General features: G+C 36.6%; 1 protein-coding gene across 1 annotated transcript in view; it reads right to left on the bottom strand.

Annotated features, from left to right (window-relative positions):
- LOC119794387 (ras-related protein Rab-3A) overlaps window positions 1-24,295 on the bottom strand; it is a 28,254-nt gene extending 3,959 nt beyond the window's left edge. Inside the window, exons 1-4 of the mRNA XM_038301922.1 lie at window positions 24,195-24,295; window positions 8,226-8,450; window positions 1,919-2,037; window positions 1,293-1,417 (exon numbers count right to left, since the gene is read on the bottom strand). Of these exons, the coding sequence (XP_038157850.1) occupies window positions 1,293-1,417; window positions 1,919-2,037; window positions 8,226-8,450 (469 nt within the window). The 5' untranslated portion in view covers window positions 24,195-24,295. The remainder of the gene's footprint in view (window positions 1-1,292; window positions 1,418-1,918; window positions 2,038-8,225; window positions 8,451-24,194) is intronic.

Genomic DNA, 24,295 nt, shown 5'->3' with positions numbered 1-24,295 from the left:
AACAAGGGCAGAGAGATTCTTTTAGTAAAACAAAATGTTTGCCTTCAAGATGATGCAAAATAATAATATTTTTTTTTTTTCAGAAACAGTAGAGCTGTTTTAAACAGGTTGATAACCTGCTACAGGCGAAAGGTTGAGGTCGGGACCCCCTCCAGGAGGTTAACAGCTGTAAAATCACTATAGGTTAATTTACACATCATTTTTGTGTTTAATATTGTCATTTTGCTGATTGTTGAATGTATCATCATCTTTATGGAACGTCAATATCACAGTTAGCATAGCAGAGCCTTAGAATGATGCTACCACCATGTTTTACACTTGGTACCGTACTCTTCACCTTGCCCTATTCCCTTTTTTCTGTTTTTTGTTTTTGCAAGTGGTTGCAAAACAGATAAACCATTTTCCCATCTTAACCATCAAACTTCTCCCCTAAGAAAAAATAGTTTTTTCTTTTGTTCAGATAAACATGTGAGCAGAGGCTTCTTTGTTCTCAATCTATTTGGAGGTGAAATCCCATCACAGTGGGATTGGTGTCAGTATGTTCACATTTTTTATAAGTTTTAGTCTTAGGGTTGTTCTTGATTGTCCTGATCTTTTCTTTTATAATAATCACATTTATTTGTTACATCATTTATCCAGTATACAATATACAAATGTGGCCGCTGCATCTAAACCAACTCTTAGAGAGGTTTGGACTGGCGATTTTGCACCTCTTCTGTTCTTTAAGGGCAAGTCTGGGTCATATGTGTAAAACTTTCAAACTGATGTTCTATCAGGTCTTTGATGTTCACAACAGGCTTTGAAATTAAATAAGTTGGCCAACTTTTAGCTTTTAGAAAGGGTCAAGATCGTACTCCTGTTAAATTTGATCTGTTAAAAGTTGGGTCTGTGCCAAAATAAGAACTATAAAACTAAATTAACTCTTACATTTCAGAAAAGCCTCATGGTCAACTTATTTAACCAGTTAGTCCAGAAGCTTAATGAAAGCTCAGAAAAATTTGGAATTTCTTCAGCTTGTTTAGATAGATTTAGACAAAATTATTGGGGGTGTTTATATCAGAAGCTTTATGTATGAATTTTGTCTAGGGGCGGATTTAAGAAAATCTTAACACATTTTAAGAGCTTGGAACCAACTCTTGTTTTTAAAAATTCACTGACACTGTTTATTTCATCTTTATTAACCCCTCAGTGAATAATAGCTTTGATGCACCTTTAACAAATCCGATTTATTCATGCTAATATTTAAAATTAAAATTGGAGCAGCACAAACGGTGCAAGGAGTTTAAACTTACCAAGATGTTCTGAAAGCTGCCGGCCTCTATCGGCACTCACCACCCTCTCGTCCTCCATGTCACATTTGTTTCCTACCAGCAGCACCTGGGCGTTATCCCACGAATATGTCTTAATCTGAGTCGACCTGGGAGCAAACACAACCAGCTTACTGTTCAAATTCAAAGGTTCAAATTCTTCCTCTCAGTCTAAGCAACGGAAGAGGGCAAAAACAAAAGTAAAAAAACTGCCATCACAGAGGCACGATTTATTCAATGAGATTAAATTTGTTGCAACAGTAACAAATTTCTTTCCAGAATGTTTCTTTCTTTCTAAATTATGCTTTTTTTTCTAAGTCAATCATCAGACCTGATTCAAAATCAAATGCAGACATTGGGAATAAATATTTGTTTCTGTTTAACTGACATGAAAGAAATGTTGCCTTATTCTAAATGGATCTTTATGGTTTTAACTTAAACATTTAAGCATAAAAATGCATCCATTCTGTTAAAAGCCAAATCTCCAGACTATCCTGATAACATTTCATTGATCCACACACATCCCTTTAACAAGTAGTGGTTACCATACACTTTTATCAATAAAAAAAAAAAAGAAGAAGAAAAATTCAGTCCTTCATCTGGAAACGTACCAGTCCTGGACAGCGTTGAAGGAGTCCTCGTTTGTGATGTCATACATGAGGATGAAGCCCATGGCTCCTCGGTAGTAAGCTGTGGTGATGGTGCGGTAACGCTCCTGACCTGCTGTGTCCTGGAAACAACAATTACAAAGTACAATTCTTCTGTTAGGTCACAGAGAATATTTATTAAATGTTAAATTAACAAATTGTTAGATAAGATGATAAGCAAGTGAAGCTGTGAAAAGAGGAAGCTGAAATAGATAAAAAAAAAACTCTACCAGTTTATAAAAGGAGTTACATAAATTTCTTCTTCCTGTGTTGAAAAACATTATATCTAAAAGAACTAATTAGAGATGTAAACGCTTCATATTGAAATGTTTAATTGTATTTATTGAGGCTTTCCTCCAAAAACTTTTCAGCAAAGATCAAGATAGTCTCTTCTGAGGTGCAGATTGTGCCTACAGTAGGTGTGCATCCACAATGGCAGTGAAGAAAAAAATCTTATAGTATTTCTCTTATGTCCCTATGTGCGAAAAACGGGTCAATGCTGCAGTGATTGTCTGTATTTTTCTGTAGGGAATCCTACTTCTGACAGTTTAAGGTGGTTAACAGCTTTAGAATAATGGTGCCATAAATCCTGTGGTGTTAAATGCTTTTGATTCATAGGAGTAAGTTAACTTACAATTTAGGAACACCGCCATAAATAGCCTGGGTGCCATTCCGAACTTAGTCCCGCCCACAACGTTTGAGGTCGGGAAGTTCGGTCTGGCATTGCTCAATAATAGCGCGAGTATGCTCGCACAATATCTGGCGGGCCAATCAAATTGTCAGGGCGGGCTTTATACGATGATGGACAGATGATCAACAGTAACGTAATCAACCACGTGACCAAAGCACGCTTGGGTGACAACAACAATGGCTGCCGCTGGAGAGTTGAGGTGTGTAGATTCTGCTATTAGGTCTGTTCTAGAAGATATCGACAGAAAATTTATTTTAAAAGAGGAACAGAGAAACGCGATCAAGGCTCATCTTCTTATTCTAGGCGTGAAACTGCACGCTTTGATTTTTGTTGACAACAACTATGCGTCTCTTAACATACGTCACACACTCCGTTGCTCTTATTGGTTGTAGGTCTATCCAATTGAGTGCAGAGGCATTTTTTTTCCTGGTTCGTTCAAAACACGCCCCATAATCACAGCTCTATGGAGCAGTATCAGACTCATATTCTGACTAGAATTGAGTAGGACTACGTCAGGCTAGTATAAATAAGGTCTGGTCGGTTAATGTAGTATCAGGTGGGTTTAGGAGGAATTTGTGGCACCATTACATCTACGTCCTTGTCCACAATTGCGTAGGGGGCCAACAAGGTGTCAGTGACAGGGCCCTAAGAGGTTCAGGGGCCCCTAAGGAACTGCAGTCTCTGCTTACCGATAGTTACGCCATTGATATGGATTTCACTATAAGAAATCCGGGGATAAGAGCATTAGTACTATATCTAAATAGTAAGTGTAGGTAGCACAGAGTGGTGTTATATAAACTCCTCTTATAAGCAGAACATTTCATGAGTGCAGAATGCAAGCTGAGAGGTGAAAATACTGCATCAATATCAATACAGTATTTAGTGTTTGAAAATAGATCAAATAAATCAGTTTTTCAAAAGGATGATGATTTAATGCTGGCGACAACTTTCTCCTGCCTCAACAGGCCCTATTAAATGGGTTTATTTCAATGAAATGAAAAAAAGCAATACTGTAGACCATTTATCGCTAAATGGGATAAAAAGACCAAAAAGTGCATGAAAGATAAATAAAATAAGACTAAATGAAAAGATTTCTGAACAATACAGGCAGCAAACTAAATCATCTGTCACAGAGGGAGGTTTAAAAAGGACCTTAGTTAGATGTGTTAGGTTTTAATAAAGTCGACAGTCCTTGAGATTTTATTCTTGAAATACTGAAGCCTGTTATTATTCGATATGAGTCACACTTATGTAAGCAGATAGAAGGAAGGCCACAGTAGGACATAGAAAAACTTTTAGACAATAGATGTTGTAATTTGCCCTAGTTAAAGGCAGCTCCTGCTCAGTGGAGCAATACGTAGCACTAGCACCTTGCAGCAAGAAGATCCGCGTTCGATTACGGCATGGAGTTTGCATGTTCTCCCTGAGGATGCATGGGTTCTCTCAGGGTACTCTGGTTTCTCTAAAATGTCCTTAGGTGTAAGTGTGTGTGAATGTTTGTTTGGTGACCTGTCCAGGGAGTACCCCGCCTGTCGCCTGCAGGGGCACCAGCACCCCTCGCGACCCTGCTTGATATAAGTGTGACAGAAAATGGATGGATAAAGGCAGCCTGATGATAAGCACCATTTTATCATTTCCTTTTTTCAAACATCAGCTTCTTTTATTTGGATTTTGTTTGACAAATGAACACACATTTACAACCATCACTGTTAAAAGAGAAAGACAGTTGTTTGCATGTTTAACCTTTTTTTTAAGCAAAAACTGAATCATATATTCTGAACATTTCTGTTTCACATTAAAACTGACTTTACTTGAGTTTAAAAGGCTATTCTAACACAAGAATATGGCTTTATTAAACAATTTTGATGTTACACTGGTAGAAATCTATGTCACCCTGCTAGAAGGTGAACAGGTTATAATTCTTTTCTTTTCAGAATGGGCGGGTATTTATATATTCAAGAATTACACTGCTCGAGGTGGCTGGACCTTGCAGTAGCTCTGCTAACCCTTTTTTGTTTTACTTTTGTAGTTGGACGATGTGCAGCTAGATGGACTTTTTTTTTTTAATTACTTTAGACCTTTGCACATTATGATGCATACCTTTGGCAACCAAGTTGCTCATTTAAACCCAGGAGCAGCTCATCTTTAAAGCTTAAATACTTTTGCTACTTTCTCAGTTCCCAACTGAGTAGAAAATCAGGCACCAAGGATTCAGAGCCGGAAATAGAAATAGAAGAGAGAGGAACAGCAAATTCAAGCCATCTCTTCCATCAGTCATTATGAGTTGTTTAGGAAACAAGTCATACAAATTCCCCCCTAGCAAGGGCCTAGAAAGAATATCAGGAATACAGTATTATGTTTTACTGAGACATGGCTGCAGGATCATACCCATGGCTCCAGTGTTTCTTTGTCAGAGTTTCTAATCATAATGTACAAGCAGACAGAGATTTTAAAAAGGCTAGAAAACTAAAGTTAGGTGGGTTGGCATTATTGCTGATATTTCTGCTGAGTTCCTTTGTCTTTGTGATGCTGTTTATTCATTAATGGTCTTTAACATACCTCTGCGGTCTTAACAGAAGAGCTGCAGTCATATAAAGTTTAAATTATATACAGACTGGTTTTATCTGCTAATGAGGAGAGTATTGAAGACATTTAGTTTCAGTGGTTTTTATTTAGAGGTATCACAGTAAAGGGATCAGACAATGAGAAAGGAGCTGACCCTAAACAGGACCCAAAGGGATCTTACTGAACTAAAACATAAGAAAATAACATTAAAAGGAAAACCTTAACCAACACATGGAGAGGAGAACACCTTAAGATATTAATGTATTAAAAAAATAAAGAACTGAATATAAAAAACACCCTCTGTAACCATAATATACATGATATAATATACATGATACGATATAATAATAATTTAGCATTTCATTAAACCCGTTAAAACAATTATACATGCTAAACGAACACAGAGTGCTGTTTCAGTGAGATACCATGCAACTGAAGGTACAGCTACAAGAAAAATCTGATCTAATTAAAAGACTATATAATATTTGCATCTAACTAAGCTTAGTGGAACTCAGGGTAAAATGGATCTTTGAATTTGAAAAGCTGCAGACCCACGAGGGATGATAGTGTTAGGCAGGCATCCCCAAACTCGGTCCTCGAGGGCCGCTGTCCTGCAGGTTTTAGAGGTTTCCCTGCTTTAGCACAGCTGATTACAATGATTGCAGAGCAAAAGTCTGTTGATCAGCTTTCAATTAAAAGCAGCTGTGCTGGAGCAAGGAAACCTCTAAAACCTGCAGGACAGCGGCCCTCGAGGACCAAGTTAGGGGAAGCCTGGTGTAAGGGATTATTAGGCTGGAGAGAAGTATGGTTAAAAAAAGTCAGCCTGAGAAATGCAGAAACACACCTTTATGATCCTCTGTTCACCATCACAGCATATTGTTAATCTTAAAAAACAATAGCTTAATGCATTTAAGCTCACCTCAGTTTTCTCTGCAAGAGGCTCCTAAATGCCTCTAATCTATTTGCACAAGAACCTTTATAACCAACTAGGGTTGTCAAAAGTATCGAAACTCAAAAAAGTATCGATACTGAAATGTTGTATCTGGATACAATACTCGTTTTTAAAAGTATTGATACAGTGCCGTCACCAGTGGCACCTAAGCAGTCATTCATCTAAAGTGCAGAATAGAGAACAATGCACTTTCAGAACACTGTGTGATTGAATAATTCTACGCACTTTTCAGTTTCAGACTTTTTTTTTGTAAGAACTGCAGCTGCTGAGAATTATTTTTGTTTCTTAACTGGTTTGGCTAGTGTCACTGTTATGTGTGCAAAGCATAGCCAAGGAAGGAACACTTAATTTGAATTTTATAAGTTTTTTATCAAGCTTGCTTAATATTATGCACAGCATACAACCTTTATTGTGTTTATTTATTATATTTTATTTATTAATGAAAATATTTCTGTAGACTTTTGGAGTCTGTTTTTATCCTTGTGGTATCGAAAATGGTATCGAGTATCGAATATTTTCCATAGTATCGGTATCGAGTTGAAAAGTTTAGTATCGTGACAACCCTATAACCAACACATATATAATGCAACCAAACGCCAGAGAAAACATTCTATTTGCTCCCGAAGGCAGGTCAGCTCAAATTGCTGTGTCATTATATCTGGACTAATTTGTTCTTCTCTACCCATTTTACCTGAGTGAAAAATCTGTGTGTAATCAGAGGACGGTTTGCACAGCTGAACCGCAACATAGGGCCTTGCCTCACAGCAGGCTACTCTGATATGGTGAAATTTAACATGAGATCTTAGTTTCTAAATCACCAGAAACCTGTTGAAATATGATTAAAAGAGGCAGTCATCATAAGTTGTCTATTTGGCTGGGATTACTATCCAGGGATAGTCAATCAACTTCCTTTTATGTGTACATCAAACTTTTTATTTTTCCTTTCTGAGCAGATCACCAGCAAACACAGATGCATTCATAAAATAGCCTTTGTTGATAGAAGAGAGGATAATAGAAATTCAGACAGAATGCATATTTAGGGAATATTGTTTAACAGGTTTTGCAGGATCTTCCTAAAATGCAAGGGGGAGGGGGGGGAATAACTGGGAAATGAAAAAAGAAATATCCACCCATCCATTTTTTATACCTGCTTCACTTGACAGGAGGGTTGGTATCTTTCTGCAGGTGCCATTTGGTGAGAGGTACGATATTAAAAGGTCACCAGCTCATCAAAGGACAACACAGAGATGCATAGACAGAACAAACATCCATGCACAAACACACTCAACCCTATGTCAGTTTAGCCAGACCATTAACCTGGCAGTCATGATTTTGCAATGTAGGACGAAGACGGAGTGCCAAGTGAGCACACATGCATGCACAGGAAGAAAATATCAATTTGATTCAGAAAGACCCAAGGCCAACATTCAAACCCAGGACCTTCCTGCAAGACAAGAGTACCCCCTACAGAGCTATAAATAGAAAAATATCACCTGATCAAATTAAATTATCTATGACCAACAGGGAGGAATTAGCCATGATGCCACTGCAAAAACAAAGACAGCTTCGACTTCGCTAACGAACAGAAGGACAAAGCTCTGTCCTTTATTCTGAAAAATCAAAAACTAACCATTTAGTGATAAGAATTTGGAGGAAAAAGACAGAATCTTGCAACTCCAAAAACACTTTAGAGAACTGCGGAGGTGGCAGCATCAAGCTGTGTGGCTTTCTTTGTGCAACTCTTATCTGGTGTAATGAGAAATACTGAAACAATATTTAAAAATATCATCCATAGAGTTAAGTCCTCCACATAAATAGGTTTACCAAATGATCAGTGGGTCTAAACACACCACTGAGTGGAGCTCTGATTTCAGCCTTACTGTTTTTGCTTTCAGGTAGAGGTGAAAAGGTGAGACGGCACACATGTGACTTAGTTACATTTCTATACAACCTGTGGGAGCCTATTCACTGCTCTAATCAAATATTACATATTCTAAAACAAATAATTTGTAACAGAATTTTTCTTTTGATTAAATTGTGCATCCTTTTTTTCTTGGGCTTACCCAGATCTGTAGTTTGATCCTCTTATCGTTCCTGTAGATGGTCTTCACCTTGAAGTCAATCCCCACTGTGCTCACGAAGGCCGGTGTAAATGAGTCGTCGGCGTAGCGGAACAAGAAGGAGGTTTTTCCTACACTGCTGTTTCCAATAATGAGGATCTTGAACATGTAATCAAAGTTCTGGTCTGAAGACTCTTTCTGTCCATAGGTCGCTGTTGCTGAGGCCATCTGGGGGAAATGAAAACAGAGAAAAACCTTGATGAACTTAGGCTGATGGATGTTACAATAATCTAAGACAGGATCGACTGGCATCAATGGGCTAATAACCATAAATGGACTGTAACAGTTTAGTTTAACAGAAAAAAACAGGTAGAGCCTCTAATAAAACAATTTTTAATCTTTATTAAGAAAAAATAATCCATACAAACTTAATTTGTTGGATGTGTCAAGCTTTTATTAAAAATACAGAAAAGAGCTCATTTTAACAGGAAGTTAGAAAAGCTGCACTTTGAAACTCCTGTTAGTCATTTAGCTCAAAGATAGCTGAGAGTTTATTCATCATGTTATTTACAAAGCAGGATAGGATGTCATTTTAAAACACTCTCTAATCCTCTAAGAAGTAAAAGAACACAAGCCTGATCAAATACTTTAGACCTGGGGAAGGGTTAATTAATTTTACTGTATTTGAGTTTTTCTTTCATTTTGATTCCGAAAATCTATTGGTAAAATGTTTACATCTTTCATAATGAGATGCTTTCTTATTGCAGAATAAAACTTTCTTCATCATTCAATGATGCCATGGTCAAAAAGAAAATATTTTTACCTTTTAACTTCATGGTAAATGAAATAAAATCCACATTAATACTCACCTTTGGACATTTTAAGCAGCATATTTTAAATAAGCTAAGTTTTTGAGTCTAAAGTAACCTTACAGTAATTTTCCTTCCACTTTTTACTGGTTATTTCTTGTGCTTGATTCTACTTTTTACATTTTGAACCTATATTTTGAACCTGGTTACAGCCATAGCAAAATGTGTATGTCCCCGGTTCCTATGATTGTCATGTGGAGTGCACAATAAAGTCCTAATAAGAGAAAACCTCTGGAGTTGTTCATTTCTGATAGCAGGGAAGCAGGGCAGATAGCGGTTTTATGTTGTTACACATTTTCTTTAGATATTTTCCCACCATTTGGGTTTGGCTAAGGTTTGAGATTCCTGCAGCACCTGTCCGACTCAGCAGAAGAAGTGGCATTGATTAACTAGTTGGGTTTAAAGGTTGCTCATATGCTACTCAGATATTAATCAAAGCAGCACATTGCAGAGTCAGGGAAAAACAGCTTTTGCATTTTATTGGAATAAGTTTGGAGACAATCAGTCAAAATGTCTGGGAGAAAAAGGAACACAATTTACTGTTCAGAGAGCATGTTAGGAGATTTACACACAGAAGTTGAAATGTATATTTTTGTAAACTTCAGAAGATTATGGCCAACTGTTCATACGCACACGGAAACGTGGTTTTTCAAATGTTTGCATTCAGCTCTTCCACAAACTATTAGGAAGAAGTTCCATGCATGCATCTTAAGTTACAGTTGATTAAAGCTGCAGCCTGATGACTGCACCAACAAAGACACCCCTGACAACAACCTATGTGATGGTTGTAACTTAAGAGTTATTGGTCAAACAGCAAGTATACGCCCCTCATACTGTAACACAATCCAGCGTGTCTGATTCAAATACCGTCTCAAGTTCCCTTGGTTTTTGTTTTTCCAACCATTACTTGACTGTATCTTTTTTTTTTAGGGTTTTTGGGGTTTTAATATTGTTTTTTCTTTTATTTCTGGTTCTATGTTCTTCTAAGTTGGTTTACCTTCCAGCTCTCTAAACACCAGAATTCAGTTTAGTAATTTCCCATTAATAATCAGACATCAGTTCTCGCAGTGTCTAGAACTTTAATTGCAATGTATGCTAAATGTATTATGTTGCATATTTTTTAGCAGAGGATTTTTGTGTATTAAAAACTGAGACTTTTTAGGAGGAATGGTGGCTCATTTGAAAGTATAACCTTCTTTAGATCAGAGTATGTTCATAGTTAATAAACAGTTTTGAGGATTAAGTAACTATTTGTAAGAAGCACTTCCTTTTTGGTAGTCTGAAAAATAATCTCCTCTACACACGTGGACAACATTGTTGGTGCCCCTTGTTTAAATGAAATTTTAAAAAGATATTACGACAAAAACTTTTGCTACAGACCCTTCTTCTGTGGTTAATGAAGTCCAATGTTTTTCTTTTTGTGTGGTTGGCTTGTTTTTTAAATATAATCTATTTGGGAGGGACGTGGACTTGGTCCTGCATTAACATAAAGTCAGAGGAAGAAGCCATTACTCAGGAAGCAAATTTGTGTCAGGGACCAAGCCCTTTATTTTTTAAAGGCCTATGTTTGGATGTAACTAAAATGGGTTAGTAAGTATTAAGCTTGTTGCATTCTACGCAAGAACAGAGAAACTGGTTCTTGTTGTTGTGGTGGAGAGAAAAAGAAGAGAAGTTTGAGTATTCACTGTTTATGAGAAACTCAGTGACCAAACTCATAGATTGTCCAATCGACAGTAGCTTACATCACACCACAGCAAAAAAGGTAGATAGATGTAAAAAAATAAATAAAAAAATTGTTAGTAATATTGAGGAAAATCTGTATGAAAATGGTTGAACAAAATTCTGACATTGCTTTTCTTGTTCAACAAAATGATTTAAAAAATAAACTTGTGGATCAGGCCTGGACAAAAATGATGGCATTCCTGGAAAACTATGAAAATAATATGACCAAACGCACCATTTAAATCAAGGTGTGTCCAATAAATATTGCAACAGTCAATGAGCCTTTATATAGGGCTACAGGTAGTCACTGTGCTGTTTGGTGACATGGTGTATTCCACACTCAACATGGACCAGAGGAAAAGAAGGAAAGAGAGGTAGAAAGAGAAAGAAAATAATAGACAAGCATGTGAAAGGTAAAGGTTATAAGACCATATCAAAGTAGATGTGACTACAGCTTCACATATTCAGAAAATTAGAGCCGAAAATTATGGTAACTTTAGCTTAATATTTAGTTTCACAACTTTCTGAGGCAATCTAACAATTCCTATAAATGTCCATGAGACCGTTGCACCTCTCAGCTGGCATTTTAGTCCACTACTTATAAAAGAACTGCTCCAGTTGTCTCAGGTTTGAATGATGCCTTTACCAGATGGAATGTTTCAGCAGTTACTTTTTTATTTCACACAGGCCATGCAGATAAGAGTCTGATCAGAGAAAAGGCCCCAGGGAGTCTTCAGCCTAAAGGCAACAGTTTTTAAGCTTTCTTGAAACTGTTGAGGTTTTCTTTTTTATCAATTTAGAGTTTAAAGGGGAACGCCGTTTTTTTTTACATTGGGCCCTTGATTTTACATTATTACATCATGTTCTACTCACCCATATTAGTTTTGTGTCATTTGGAGCTGTTTTGAAGATATTTTGTTAGGTTAGATCCAATTAACGTCTTCTTATGGGCAAAGGACTTGAAGGCACAAACTAAACTGATCATAATTTATTCTTTATCATGCGCCAGCATTCATAACATGTAGGCGAATCACTGTCCCCCAAACATCCGCGGTTATGTTTTTTATATTTATATGTTTTAAAAACAAAGCCTTATGACCCATGGTGTGATATCCCTCCTACTGCAGGCAGAGTCCACTTTGACCTTAGAATGCTATCATTTTATTGTAAACATTATTTCTTAACAAGCCAGTCATCTTCAAACTGCTGGAAATGAAAATTGAATTGAAAAAAAAAAAAAAAATTTTTAGTATCAAGAAACACCTCTTTGTCACAAAATACTAAAACTAAACTTTGCTCTTTGAGTTGGAATAAGAATCGAGGAAGCTTTAGGTGTTTTGTTGCTGTGGTGGGTTTTACTAATACATTCACATGAAGGTGAGTGTTTCTGAGTGTCGGTAACTTTTGAGAAACCCTCCAATCTTCTCTATATTTAGACTCTTATCTCAGCTCTGCTGCAGAGGAACGTTAAACTCACAGACAATAATGCAGAAACAAAACAACAGCTCCCCCCTCACAGCCTATCAGCTTACACGAAGGAACAGGGAAGAGCTTGTTAAAAATGGAACAACCTCCTCTGACACACTGAGGCACAGAGGATGGGTGAATGAAGGTGTGAAACAACCAACCATTGACAGACTAAACTACAGCGAGATGTAAAGAAAGATGTTAGAATTACAGCTTAATGCATTAAATATTTCTTGTGTTTGCATTAACTGATCCTAACTAAGTTAGTCGGCCCTAAAGAGATTATTCACATTTGTTTGGTTAAAGCAGTGTCCTGATTATCATGAGCTGGTTAAATTAATGTGTTGATACAGTTGAACAGTGGGGCTAGAAAACTGTTATATAAGTGAAATCCTTCACAAATACAAGGAACTGCCTTTTAATATATTTTATTTTAGTTTTCTTTTATGTAAGTGGTAATACTAGTACATAAACTAGGCTCTGAGGCAATGCATTACAGCTGCACTCAGTAGTAATGAGATTAAACAATGCAGACTGTAAAGGAAATAAATAAAAAAATATATATATATATATATATATAAAAGGACGGAAAGAATGGCACATCACCAGGAGTGACTCAGCAGCTGAGAAAGCTGCTTCAATAGAGTAATTCAATGCTTCTTACTGGCTCATCATCAGCAAAGATGAAAACTATGAGGAGTTTAAACAGGCTGTCAGTCTAGAGTATATTTTTGGAACTGACTCAATGAAAGATGAGGTAAAAAAATGTATAATTTACAAAGGAATGGATACTTTTACGCATGGCCGTAACCATATTGCGATAAATCTTACTCGACAAAAAAACATCCTAATATGGTGACTTTTTAAAATATATTTTGGAAACGTTAATGAAGAGAGTTAAATCACAAGCTCATCAAGGAGGTGAATATGAACATGTTTATTATAAAAATTCCAGCACTAACAAAATTAGAACATTTGAAGTGAGCGTTATTATTATTATCATCATTATACTATATTATTCTTGTTGTTGTTCTTAATATTTAATTATTATTACTACTATTATTATTGTCACCATCATCACCATGCATGTGCTTGGCCCACTAAATGAATCAAATGACTTGCAATAATATTGTGGACTTTACTTTTTTTAAACAAATGATAATGCATGCTGATCTTTACACCGATCAAAATCAGAACAATTTTCATCATATAGTTTGACATTTCTCTGAATAAAAAAGAAAATAATAATAATAAAAAAACATAAAGGAAAATGCATGACCTCTGTGTTCTCAATGCTGGCTACAGGCCGGTTTTGCGTGTGAAATAAGGAATAGTCCATTCTTGTAGGAGTTGGCATCTGACCCATCATCTTAAGGTCAGGCCATGCAATGCTGAGAGGGACTGCATGGTTAAAACTCCAGAATCTCCATCTCAGGCTCTATAAGCCTCAGTTAGCATGTAGGAAAGGTTACTAACCCTAACTAAATGAAAATTCTTTAAAAAGAAATGGAAACACAAAATAAAAAAGGAACATTTATCAGTTTCTATTTCTAAATTATGCACTTTACTAATGGTGAGATGAATCAATCAGGGGACATCTCTTTCCATTCGACTGCATTAACAGGAGTAAACCAAATCTACAATGAGCCAGTGACGTTTCTGAGAAACAACTTTACTGGAATCAAGGTCCTATTTGATCGCACTCAGCATTTGGTGTTTAGTTTCTACTTTGGCCACCTTTATTAGAAATCTATGTACTTGTGTTACTGTAGCCCTGCATATATTCCAACATCTAAACTCTTTTATTGAAGTGCCTATTGAGCCGACTCATGGTGTCATAGAGACAGTAGACAATTAGACATTTAAAGTCAGAAATACACACTAAATTTAAACCCCTTTAATCAATGTCTATAAACATGTTTTCTAAATAATTGAGCAATATTTCAGGAATACTTTCCATTAACATGACTCAGCATCTTTTTCTCTTAAATTACAGACATTCAGCTTACTCTGTATTTGCAGGAAAAAAAACTTGAAGCTCAAACTTAACTGGAGATCGAAACCAAACACTTTCTTGTTGATTGGCATTACATCTACAGCCTGCGGTACAGACTGGTAAATTATTCCTCAGGACAGAAGTGCTGGCTTGAAAATCAAAGCTAAGCAGAGATTAAAGGGGGTTAGAAATAATTGGTCTCTCCTGCAAGTCTGGATGTCGTCTAACAGCATTTCAGACTTTTGCAGGCAGAAGTGGCTGTTCAGCATGTGGCGTACAGAGAGATTACCGTTACCTTTTCTCTGCCTCACTGTGATAAGCTGTGAAGAAGAGAGCTGGAAGCTATAATTTCCTACAGAAGCGAACACTCAGACGCTTCTCTCACTAATTGCAAAGTAATTCATATATATTCTCAACATGCTGTTGTACTTCTAGGCTGCAGCTGCTTTTGTTCGACTTTTGAATGTAGACCAAACGCAATACAGATTTTTTTAAATGATTTATCTTTATTTCACTGTTTATGCATTTATATTATCACTGATTCCAAAGTGCTTTGTTAAAAAAAATCATAGCCCTTTGACTTTATTGACATGATGTCATGTCACAACCACAAAATGGAATATTAAGTATTTTATTGCAATGATCACATCAAACTAATGCAGCTTTAGAGTAAAAGAAAAATTAACATGGCTCTTTATTTAATCTGATTTTAACTCTTACTCAGATAAAAACATTACTTCAACCTTTTTTTCCCCAATGTCTTGTCCTAAAGGCATATTATCTGACAAATACATATATATTTTTTCATGTCTGTGCCTTAGAATGTTTTTGAAGTGCAAAAATCTTAAACCTAACCCCTTAAAGTTTTAGTTTAAGAAATAAAGGATCCATCAATGTCAACTACTTTTATAAATACCTCTTGTACTGTAGTATTCAATTCTAATCTATAGAAATATAACTCTGCTTCCCAATAAAGTGATATAATCTGATTAGATTTTTTTAATACACCGTTACAATTTGACACTTTATTATATATTCTGAGTCTGACTGATTAGAGCATAAATAATATTCTGTGCTGTTTTTTTTAGTGCTTTATTAGACACCATAATAATCCACAGGTAAGACTTTAAGACAAGACATGTTCTCCATTCAGTCTTGCTATACTTATGGGGTATAGTAATATTGGCAATGTTTTTAGTCTTTTGATGTGCAAAGCTAGCAGAGATGTAGGCTGTAGTTGCAGTAAAACGTTGTTCTTTAGAATACTGACTTTGGGACATCTTGCTTATTTTTCTTTAGATGGAAACAATTTTTTTGTTAAGTTGGATGAGTTCATGGTCTATATTCCCATTAATGCTGCTTCAGTTCTAAATACACCCCTTTAGTTGGGCCAGTTTGCTTTCATCCAGAGATTTTTAGAGATGCCCCAACAAAATCGTGGACGTACAACAGATTATTTTTTGGCAGTATTGCTTCAGCACTGTAAGAGAACAAAAAGCAGGAACAAATATTTCTCTTTAACCTCTCAAAACCCATTTTAAAGCTTTCACAAATAACTCAGAATACATGAAAATTACACTGATAAAATGTTTACCAATATAGACATGTTAGACATAGTTGCAAAGCTTAGATTCTCCAAAATTCAACCACCAAGTTCATTTTATGGACACAGCGAGCACCAAAGCACAATTAACACAGATATAGCAGCATGTCAATATGTAGCATGACAAAGCAGCCACAACAAGCAAACATGTCTTTATAGCTACTGTTCAAAAAAGATTATTTTCCAGAATAAGAAAACCAACTTTGAGTCTTGTTTGAACTGATGCAACTTGGGTGTTTTACTCACCCAATTTTCGTGTATACATTCAGAAGACTAGAAAGTGTTAGCTTTCAAATAATGTATCATACATGTAATTTGGGCTTACAGTTCATAAGTTACTTCCTTTTCCATTTGGGTGTGCAAAATAGGCGAGAATTTACAAAAATGAGGTGGATATTAAGAGGTTAATGGGGTTTGAGTTGTTACTTTGCTGTTTCATTTTGCTTCTAGTAAAACCACATTGAAAGAAACAAATACGGGATCTCTCATTAATTTTTGAAGCAGTTTTAGATTTTAAAAGAAATGTGAACAAAATAAAGCATTTTACGAACTTTTTTCCTACGTTATTGTTACACATATCCTGTTCAGATCAATGAATATTTAAAAAAAAAATGTTTTTCTTTTTATACAGTTTTTGATATAGACTTAACCAATCAAAACATTATAGTAAAGTTAAGACTTAAAAGCAGCATCTCTGAGTATAAGACGAAGAGGAAAAACAAAGTACTTTAATAACCCAAATCCAATTATGAGAGGGTAAGAAGAAGAGATTTAAGGCACAACTACACTGTGTTGGTATGATTATTCTTTTGAATAAAATGAATTAAAATAAAAAACTGGCAGATTTCCAGCACTACAAGGTTTGCAAATTACAAATAGGTTGTGTAGGTTTATACAGAAAGTTCTTTTTTATAACCCTTTATTCTTGACAGTGACTGCAGCCATGTCATTTGGTGCTGTAGGGGTGAGCAAAGGCAAGACAATTAGTCCAAATGCCAGGAAAGATGTGGGGGAAGACTTTAAACCCTAAATATCATGTTTGGTTAGGAGGGGAATCTAATGCAAAATAGGACTGAAGTAAGACGCAGTGTTTGAGTTATGCAAATAAACAAACCGTACAGAAAGCACAGGATCTGGACTGGGCATGGATCAGTAGGAAAACAGAGTCCAGTAATGTAGTGGAGAATGAAGGAATCGTAGAAAACATGGAGCATGAATTCAGCAGAAGAGTAAACAGAAGAATCCCACAGGAACCCAAGACAAACTGAGACTTTAAATGGGTAAAGCAACAGACTGGCAGATTGAGGAGAAAATAAAATGGTAATAGTGAGCAAAATCTACTAGATTGCGGTGGTTATACCTGAGGGAAAACTAATTAACCAGAGAACTGCAGATGTACAAAAAAAACCAAGGAAGATATCACACAATAATAATAATAACATAGGGAAATAAACCTGAGAGAGAAAGACCTAAATAATAGAGTTAACAGCTAATAAATCATAGAAAAATACATACAAAATAAAGTCACAACCAAACACTCAAACAGGATCATGATAGTGGAATTGGACGGCCAAGTGGACGCTGACGGTCGCTGCTGAATGCCTTATCACTGGAATGCCAGGAGAGACAAGAAGAGGTGGGTCGTGTTTTATCGGGGCACAGAAACATTTAAAAACAACCGCAGCTTTTATTCTAAGAAGCCCGACAAGTCATCCATCTGCAAAAAAACTATTTCATCACTAAAAAAGTTTAACCAGCTCTCTTTAGAGTAAGCACCTCGTTTTTCCCGTTTAAATAATTCCATTTTTATATGAACCATTAAAATGAGACATTTCTATTTCACACTCTACAAATCAAGCAGGCATCTTTAAAACCTCTTCTTAGTCATGTGTGATTGTTTTATGCTGTCCTCTCTAACCAAAGAAAGTCCTTTTATTTTATCTTATTTTATTTTATTTTTTTTAAATCTTAATCCAATTATGACCAAGTGCTGTTTCTCAGCAGGATGTTGTCATCATTGATCTCCCCTCTAAAGCTGTCACCTAAAGGAGATTGAAGTCCTACAGGATTGATCCTGGACCAATAGAGCTTCTGCTGCTTGGTCAGGCTTAGCTCATCAGAATCCGCTGCTGTTTCTGCAGATACAGTTAATCCCAGGCTGATCCCAGATCATCTCAACACTTTCCTGTGCATGGCAGAGATGTCTTCATCAGTGACAGATTTATGAGTGATTCAATGCTAAAAAAAGGTACTACACCCTATTGCAGATTTGATTCCATCTTATTTTAGTTAGCTCAAGTCAGCCAACGCACAGTATGAAACTTGACCATTTGTCAAATCATGAATTGATAGTGACAGTTATTAGCACCAAGCCTGATTGATGCACATTGAAGAAATCCCTGAAAAAGAACCAGACGATCCCTAAAACAACAATGACTAATGCTCAGGGCTTTAATAAACTGAAACTGCTGTTAACTAGTCTGTTAACCAATTGCTGTCCACAGTAAAGTTCAATATGGCGACTGTTACTCTTTGCTGAAGTTTACCAATAGTGAACACTGGAGTTATTTTTTTCAATTTTTAAAGCTACAGTGTGTAATTTTCAGCGGCATCTAACGTCCAGACTGCAGACCGCAGCAACATGAACATCTCCCCCCCACCGCTTCTCCCCCCCAACAGTACGGCGAGCGTTACGGGACAAAATGTCTTCCACGACGTCCGCATCACCTACCTTCTCAAGTGATGAGGTTTGTTTACATAGATAATTTTACAGATAGTATTCTCAGGCATAATACTGCCATCTATTGTTCAGTACCGTCTCAGTTCATCTCTCTCAACTTGCCGTAGTTACTTTCGAGCGTAATGGGCGATCTTGCAATCGCTAGTTTGTTGGCTCTGCGCTGTCGTAGCTCAAAGATGTCTGCCTCCATGGCTGTGAGACCCGCTCCTATGTAATTATAAATAACGAATTCTAAGGCAACGCAAATATTAAGGTTAAAAGGCTGAGCTCGTAGATGATGATAAATAACATAGTTATGTATAATATATTACATTTCTGACTGTATATCCCTGTAATTATTACACACTGTAGCTTTAATCCCTGTCCTCATTGACATGTCAATGGGAAATAAACAGTTATGTTTTCTATACGATGATGAAAAAATACTTTCCAAATCTAAGAATTTAAGACTTTAAAAAAAAAAAAAGATCTGTAAAATCCTTTGAAAATGTATATTTTCAGTTTTCGACTTTAGTTCTCCAAAGAAAAACTCCCACCTGTATAATCAGGAAGGATTTCCCTCAGCTATGATGAGCTTCTGGTATTATGAAGTAGCCTGTATATCAGCAACTCAACTCTATTTCAGTATTGGGGTTTGATGGCCTGCAGTTTAGAGAAAAAACTGTCAAAGAGCTAAAAAAATATCTGTCTACTGATTGGCCAGTTGCATTTGTCTCTATCCTCTCAGTTTGATGGGTAGCTATGGTTACAGACATACAGGAAATGTCAAAACATTGAGATTTTCATGCATATTACTGCTACATTTTGTTTTACTAACAAATATGATGGCGCTGATGGCTGGTTTAATTGCTCATTCCATTCACCTGTCTAACTCTGCCCGGTTTTCTCATCACTGCTAATCCGATCCACCTGCTCCTGCTTCTACTTAAACTACTAGGTCCCAGCCATCAGTGCCAGATTATTATTGAGCCTTTCGTGTGAGAGCATTTCTAGAATCACTTATTGTGTTCTGATTGCCTGATTCTGACCCATTTCTGTCTTCGGAACCTTGAGCCTGCCTGCCCCTCTCTGACCTTTCTACCTGACCTGTCTTTGGAATCTACTGTGGACTGAACCTGGATCTGCCTCTTGACTTTGCCCTCTGCATTATCTTGCCGTCCTCCACCATCTGATCTCCTGTCAGTTCTGTGTCCTTCAACTTTTTAATTCATAGTATGTCTAACAGGCTTTCTAAAACTCCTCTAAGACACAAAACATAATTTAGTACAGGAACTTGTTTACACTTTGCAAACTGTACAGTACAACTATATGTTTCTCATTCAGTTTTTATTGTTAATGTGATGAATTTGGGGCTTGTAAGGATGGATAGGAGATAGCCTGGGTGCCATTCCGAACTTAGTCCCGCCCACAACGTTTGAGGTCAGGAAGTTCGGTCTGGCATTGCTCAACAGTAGCGCGAGTATGCTAGCACAATATCTGGCAGGCCAATCAAATTGTCAGGGCGGGCTTTATACGATGATGGACAGATGATCAACAGTAACGTAATCAACCACGTCACCAGAGCGCGCATGGGTGACAACAACAATGGCTGCCGCTGGAGAGTTGGGGTGAGTAGATTCTGCTATTAGGTCTGTTCTAGAAGATATCGACAGCAAATTAATTTTAAAAGAGGAACAGAGAAACGCGATCAAGGCCCATCTTATTCTAGGCGTGAAACTGCACGCTTTGATTTTTGTTGACAACAACTATGCGTCACTTAACATACGTCACGCACTCCGTTGCTCTTATTGGTTGTAGGTCTATCCAATTGAGTGCAGAGGCATTTTTTTTCCTGGTTCGTTCAAAACACGCCCCATAATCACATCTCTATGGAGCAGTATCAGACTCATATTCTGACAAGAATTGAGTAGGACCACGTCAGGCTAGATAGGAGACTTTAAATGTTACAAAGAATAATACTGAGGATGAGCTTGAAATCTATTGTGGATTTTCTACAACCCTAGTAAACCTGTAGATGCTCACTAATATTTGATCAAGCTTCAGAGAAACCTGGCTAAATACAAGAACATCTCAGCAAATTTAAATATTTTTGAAACAATTTATTTCAGTAACTTCAGGAAACAGAACACATCACATAGATAATTACAAAGACCAACTATTTAAAGCCTTTTTTAGTTGATTAAATTGAATTTCTGCTTACAGTTTTGAAAAAAAAGTGCCTTCAAGATCATATAATATTGCGTCAAACAATAAAGAATTCATTCTTAAAACTGAAATATTAGTTTACATTTTTTTTTGTTTTGTTTTCAAAAGGTATTTTTAATCAAACAAACTAGACCCATTTACTCATCTCATTGACTCTGTTGTACTGAACCTGTATTTGTCCAGCCACTCCTTTAAGCATCAGGACTAGGGTGTGTTTAAATAAATTGCTTTTCTGGCCTTAACTCAGCTTTTATGGACAAAGCTTGCATTTTCATTAGCGATGGACTCAGGAATATTCTAGAAAATTAACATCAGGCAAATCAAAAAAACAAAAAATGTGTTTTGGGGATTCCTGTACAGTTCGAAAAGAAAGTATTATCAAAATTTATACCGTCTAAAGATGATTTAGATCAAAGTTTAAGCGTGACACTGTGTACTATGTAAATAGTCTTTGGGGGAAGGCTGCAGTAATAACGGTACTAGGGCTGCAACTAACAATTATTTTGCAAATCGACTAATCTGTTGATTATTTTTTCGGTTAATCGATTAATAATCGAATAGGAAAAGGTTACTTAAAGAAGGTTTTTTTTTACCAGGAGTTCTGAATAGAGCATATTGACATTGGTTTGCTCTTTCAGGTAAGGCATGTTATATAGTCTTTACACTCCAGTTAATTATTAATTGATTACTTAATTAGTTGATGATTATTTTAATAATTGATTAATTTGTTTAAATGTTTTAGGACTAAACACCAGTGAATCAACCATATTTGGATTCATCAGTTATGTAGCTTAGATGGGTTGTGGATGGATAGGGTCCATCTTTAAAACACAATTCCACTTTGAACTTAATTTGTATTGAAGCAAAAAGCAGGTATGTCCAGAGGCGTAGCCAGAAAATCCTAATGGGGTGGCCAGTCAATAACCAATATACATTGAGGGGTGGCCCACAGACACCAGAACCTCGGGGTCAATCTACACTGTATCAACAGGAACGAACACAACATCCATATTTTTAAATAAAGACAAACTATACTTTCCTGCAGCCTTTGCTAACAAATAGAGGAATATATTTAAACATCTATGCTGTGTAAATAAAAGGCACAGTTGACAAAATTCGCTCAAATTTGAGTTCTGGGGTGAACATATTTTACATTGTCATTACCTACTTTTATCAATAATCATTCTGCAAAAAATATATATTAAAATCTACTAATATCCACATTTAATGGATTTTTTGTTTATTATTAAAGTAGTTATTTATCTATGGTTTCACTGAAGACTCCCAGATGACTTGCAGAGGCATATCATTTTATCTTTACCCCAAATAATTAAAAAAAAAATTCTGAAAAGAGCATGAATTCTGTATTTATCATCTTTAATGTTTGTATATTGATGTGCAGAATTAACCACAGTGTTTCTGTTGTCAAGTAGTTGTTAATATATGAAAAATTTAAATGTTTAATAAATTTGAACATTCCCCTTCAGAGTATTACTGCTGCCACTGTCTGTATTTGAGGGGAAAAAATGGTAGGGGTGGCCAATGATTGGCTAAGGGTGGCAATGGCCCCCCTGGCCCCCCATCTAGCTCCGCCCCTGGGTATGTAAGATAGGGACTTTAGCAGCACTGCGGAAGCACTGTCTTAACGTTTAGTTTGAAGTAGGACAAGAATAAACAACTAAGTTTTAAATGCTAAAATACATTTCAAATTTTAGATTTTTTGCACTTTAAGTCTTTTTTTCTGATACATGGAGGCCAAAAATCAATGTAGAACTCCAACCAAGACTCTTAACCTCCTTACTGTGAATATATATAATATCCAGTAAATGCCTGACCTAAAAACACCTGCTAGTGTTTGCATCTTCCACCAAAATTTTCTGCTGTACCTCATCTGGTTATAGTGTACATTTATAAGTGTAATATAAAGATTTTCCTCTGATACATCCTTTACCAGCATGTCAGTGTTTGTGAAACAGTGATTACTGATTAATGCAAGGAGACAGTGAGTGTATTAGTCAGCTGCTATCCTGCCGCACAGTAGCCTTAGATGGCATTTTCCTCCTTTTTTCCCTCCAATCACATTCCTCCTCCTTCTTCTAGGAAGCACGGGGATGCAGATGAGAGAAGTGGGCGCTATAAATAGCAATCCCTTCATTTTTCACTCAGTCTTACTCCTAAAACAGAAAGCAGTGAGGAGAGCAGGCAGGATGTGGAGGATGTTTTATTTCTTGCCTATGCAGTATGCAGGTGAATTCAGTACATCAACTGCTTCTGTTTGAGGAACGCTTTATGCTGCTTTTAGGCGAGATGTCTTATTTCAGATTGTTGGGTTTTTTCATTAGTGCATTTGGTGCAGCTTTGCTTTGCACTTTCTGCCTCTGGGGCTTCCTTTTGTTCCTGTTCAAAGGTCCAGCCACTCATTCCTCTAATGTTTGAATTTGGTCAGATTGGATATGCAGACTGCTGATGCTGAGGTGCATTCAGACACATTCAAGTGTGAGATAAAAGAAAAAAAAAACCTGCTTGTGAATTAAGAGATACCATCATGTCTTGTGCTCAGATTCAGCAACAAATTCCCATGAACCCCATGTGAAAACTCTGAGTCTTTGTACTTTTAAACATCAATCAACTCTGAATCACTGACTCAGCTGACCCAACAGATGCATTAGTGTACAGTTTAATTTATCTTTTTCTGGCACGTTTTAAAAGCCATTTTCTCCCTCAACTATCTAGTTTGTATCCCTCTTTGCCAACCTCTAAGCATGCCCCATTATAAACATATTGCTAAATGTATTATTGATTTGTATCCTATGCAATAAGACATGCTTTACTAAATGTTTACCACATCACATGAACACTCCATATGGCTCAATGTGTCTAATGTGTAAAAAAACCCTTTAAACAAAAAGATCTTGTGAAATATTAGTATGATCTGCCATTAACTGCATGCACACATTTTAACCCCATAACATTAGTCTAATTTCATAATGCATTTAATCTAATTTCATATCAGTCTTGGCTGCGACCCTTTAAGATCCATTTCCAAACCATAGGATGGCTTGGAACGCCTTTTTTTATTGCAGGACAGAACAAGGCAGGCCCTGAGCTCAAGCAGAGATCCATTACAGCTTTCATTTATTCATTCATTCTGGGATCCTAAACACGCATCTCACCGCTTACATATCTGCTCCTTTTCCACAATGGGAACAGCTGTCAGGGCAAAAACGTTTCCATGCCAGCGGTTTTATCTGAATCATTTCATTTTGATTTTAGATCAATCAAAATGTGCAGAGTGAATGTAACGTTTCTTATTCAGATGTGAATAATGATGCCGTAGCAGTGCAGCAGCAAAAAGGGTATTAAAGCCTACCTTTGCAGATTTTTATCCGCTCTGCTGCTGTCCACCGCGTTCAGCACCCGCAAAACCCCAACACTGTCAGGTCAGAGAGGCTAAGCCGCGCTACATCCGGT

The sequence above is a fragment of the Cyprinodon tularosa genome, unplaced genomic scaffold (genome assembly GCF_016077235.1).
Source record: "Cyprinodon tularosa strain WSP-4 unplaced genomic scaffold, ASM1607723v1 ctg478, whole genome shotgun sequence".
NCBI lineage: Eukaryota > Metazoa > Chordata > Actinopteri > Cyprinodontiformes > Cyprinodontidae > Cyprinodon > Cyprinodon tularosa.
Note: the sequence above shows the minus strand (reverse complement) of the source record. Positions and strands in the feature narration are given on the sequence as shown.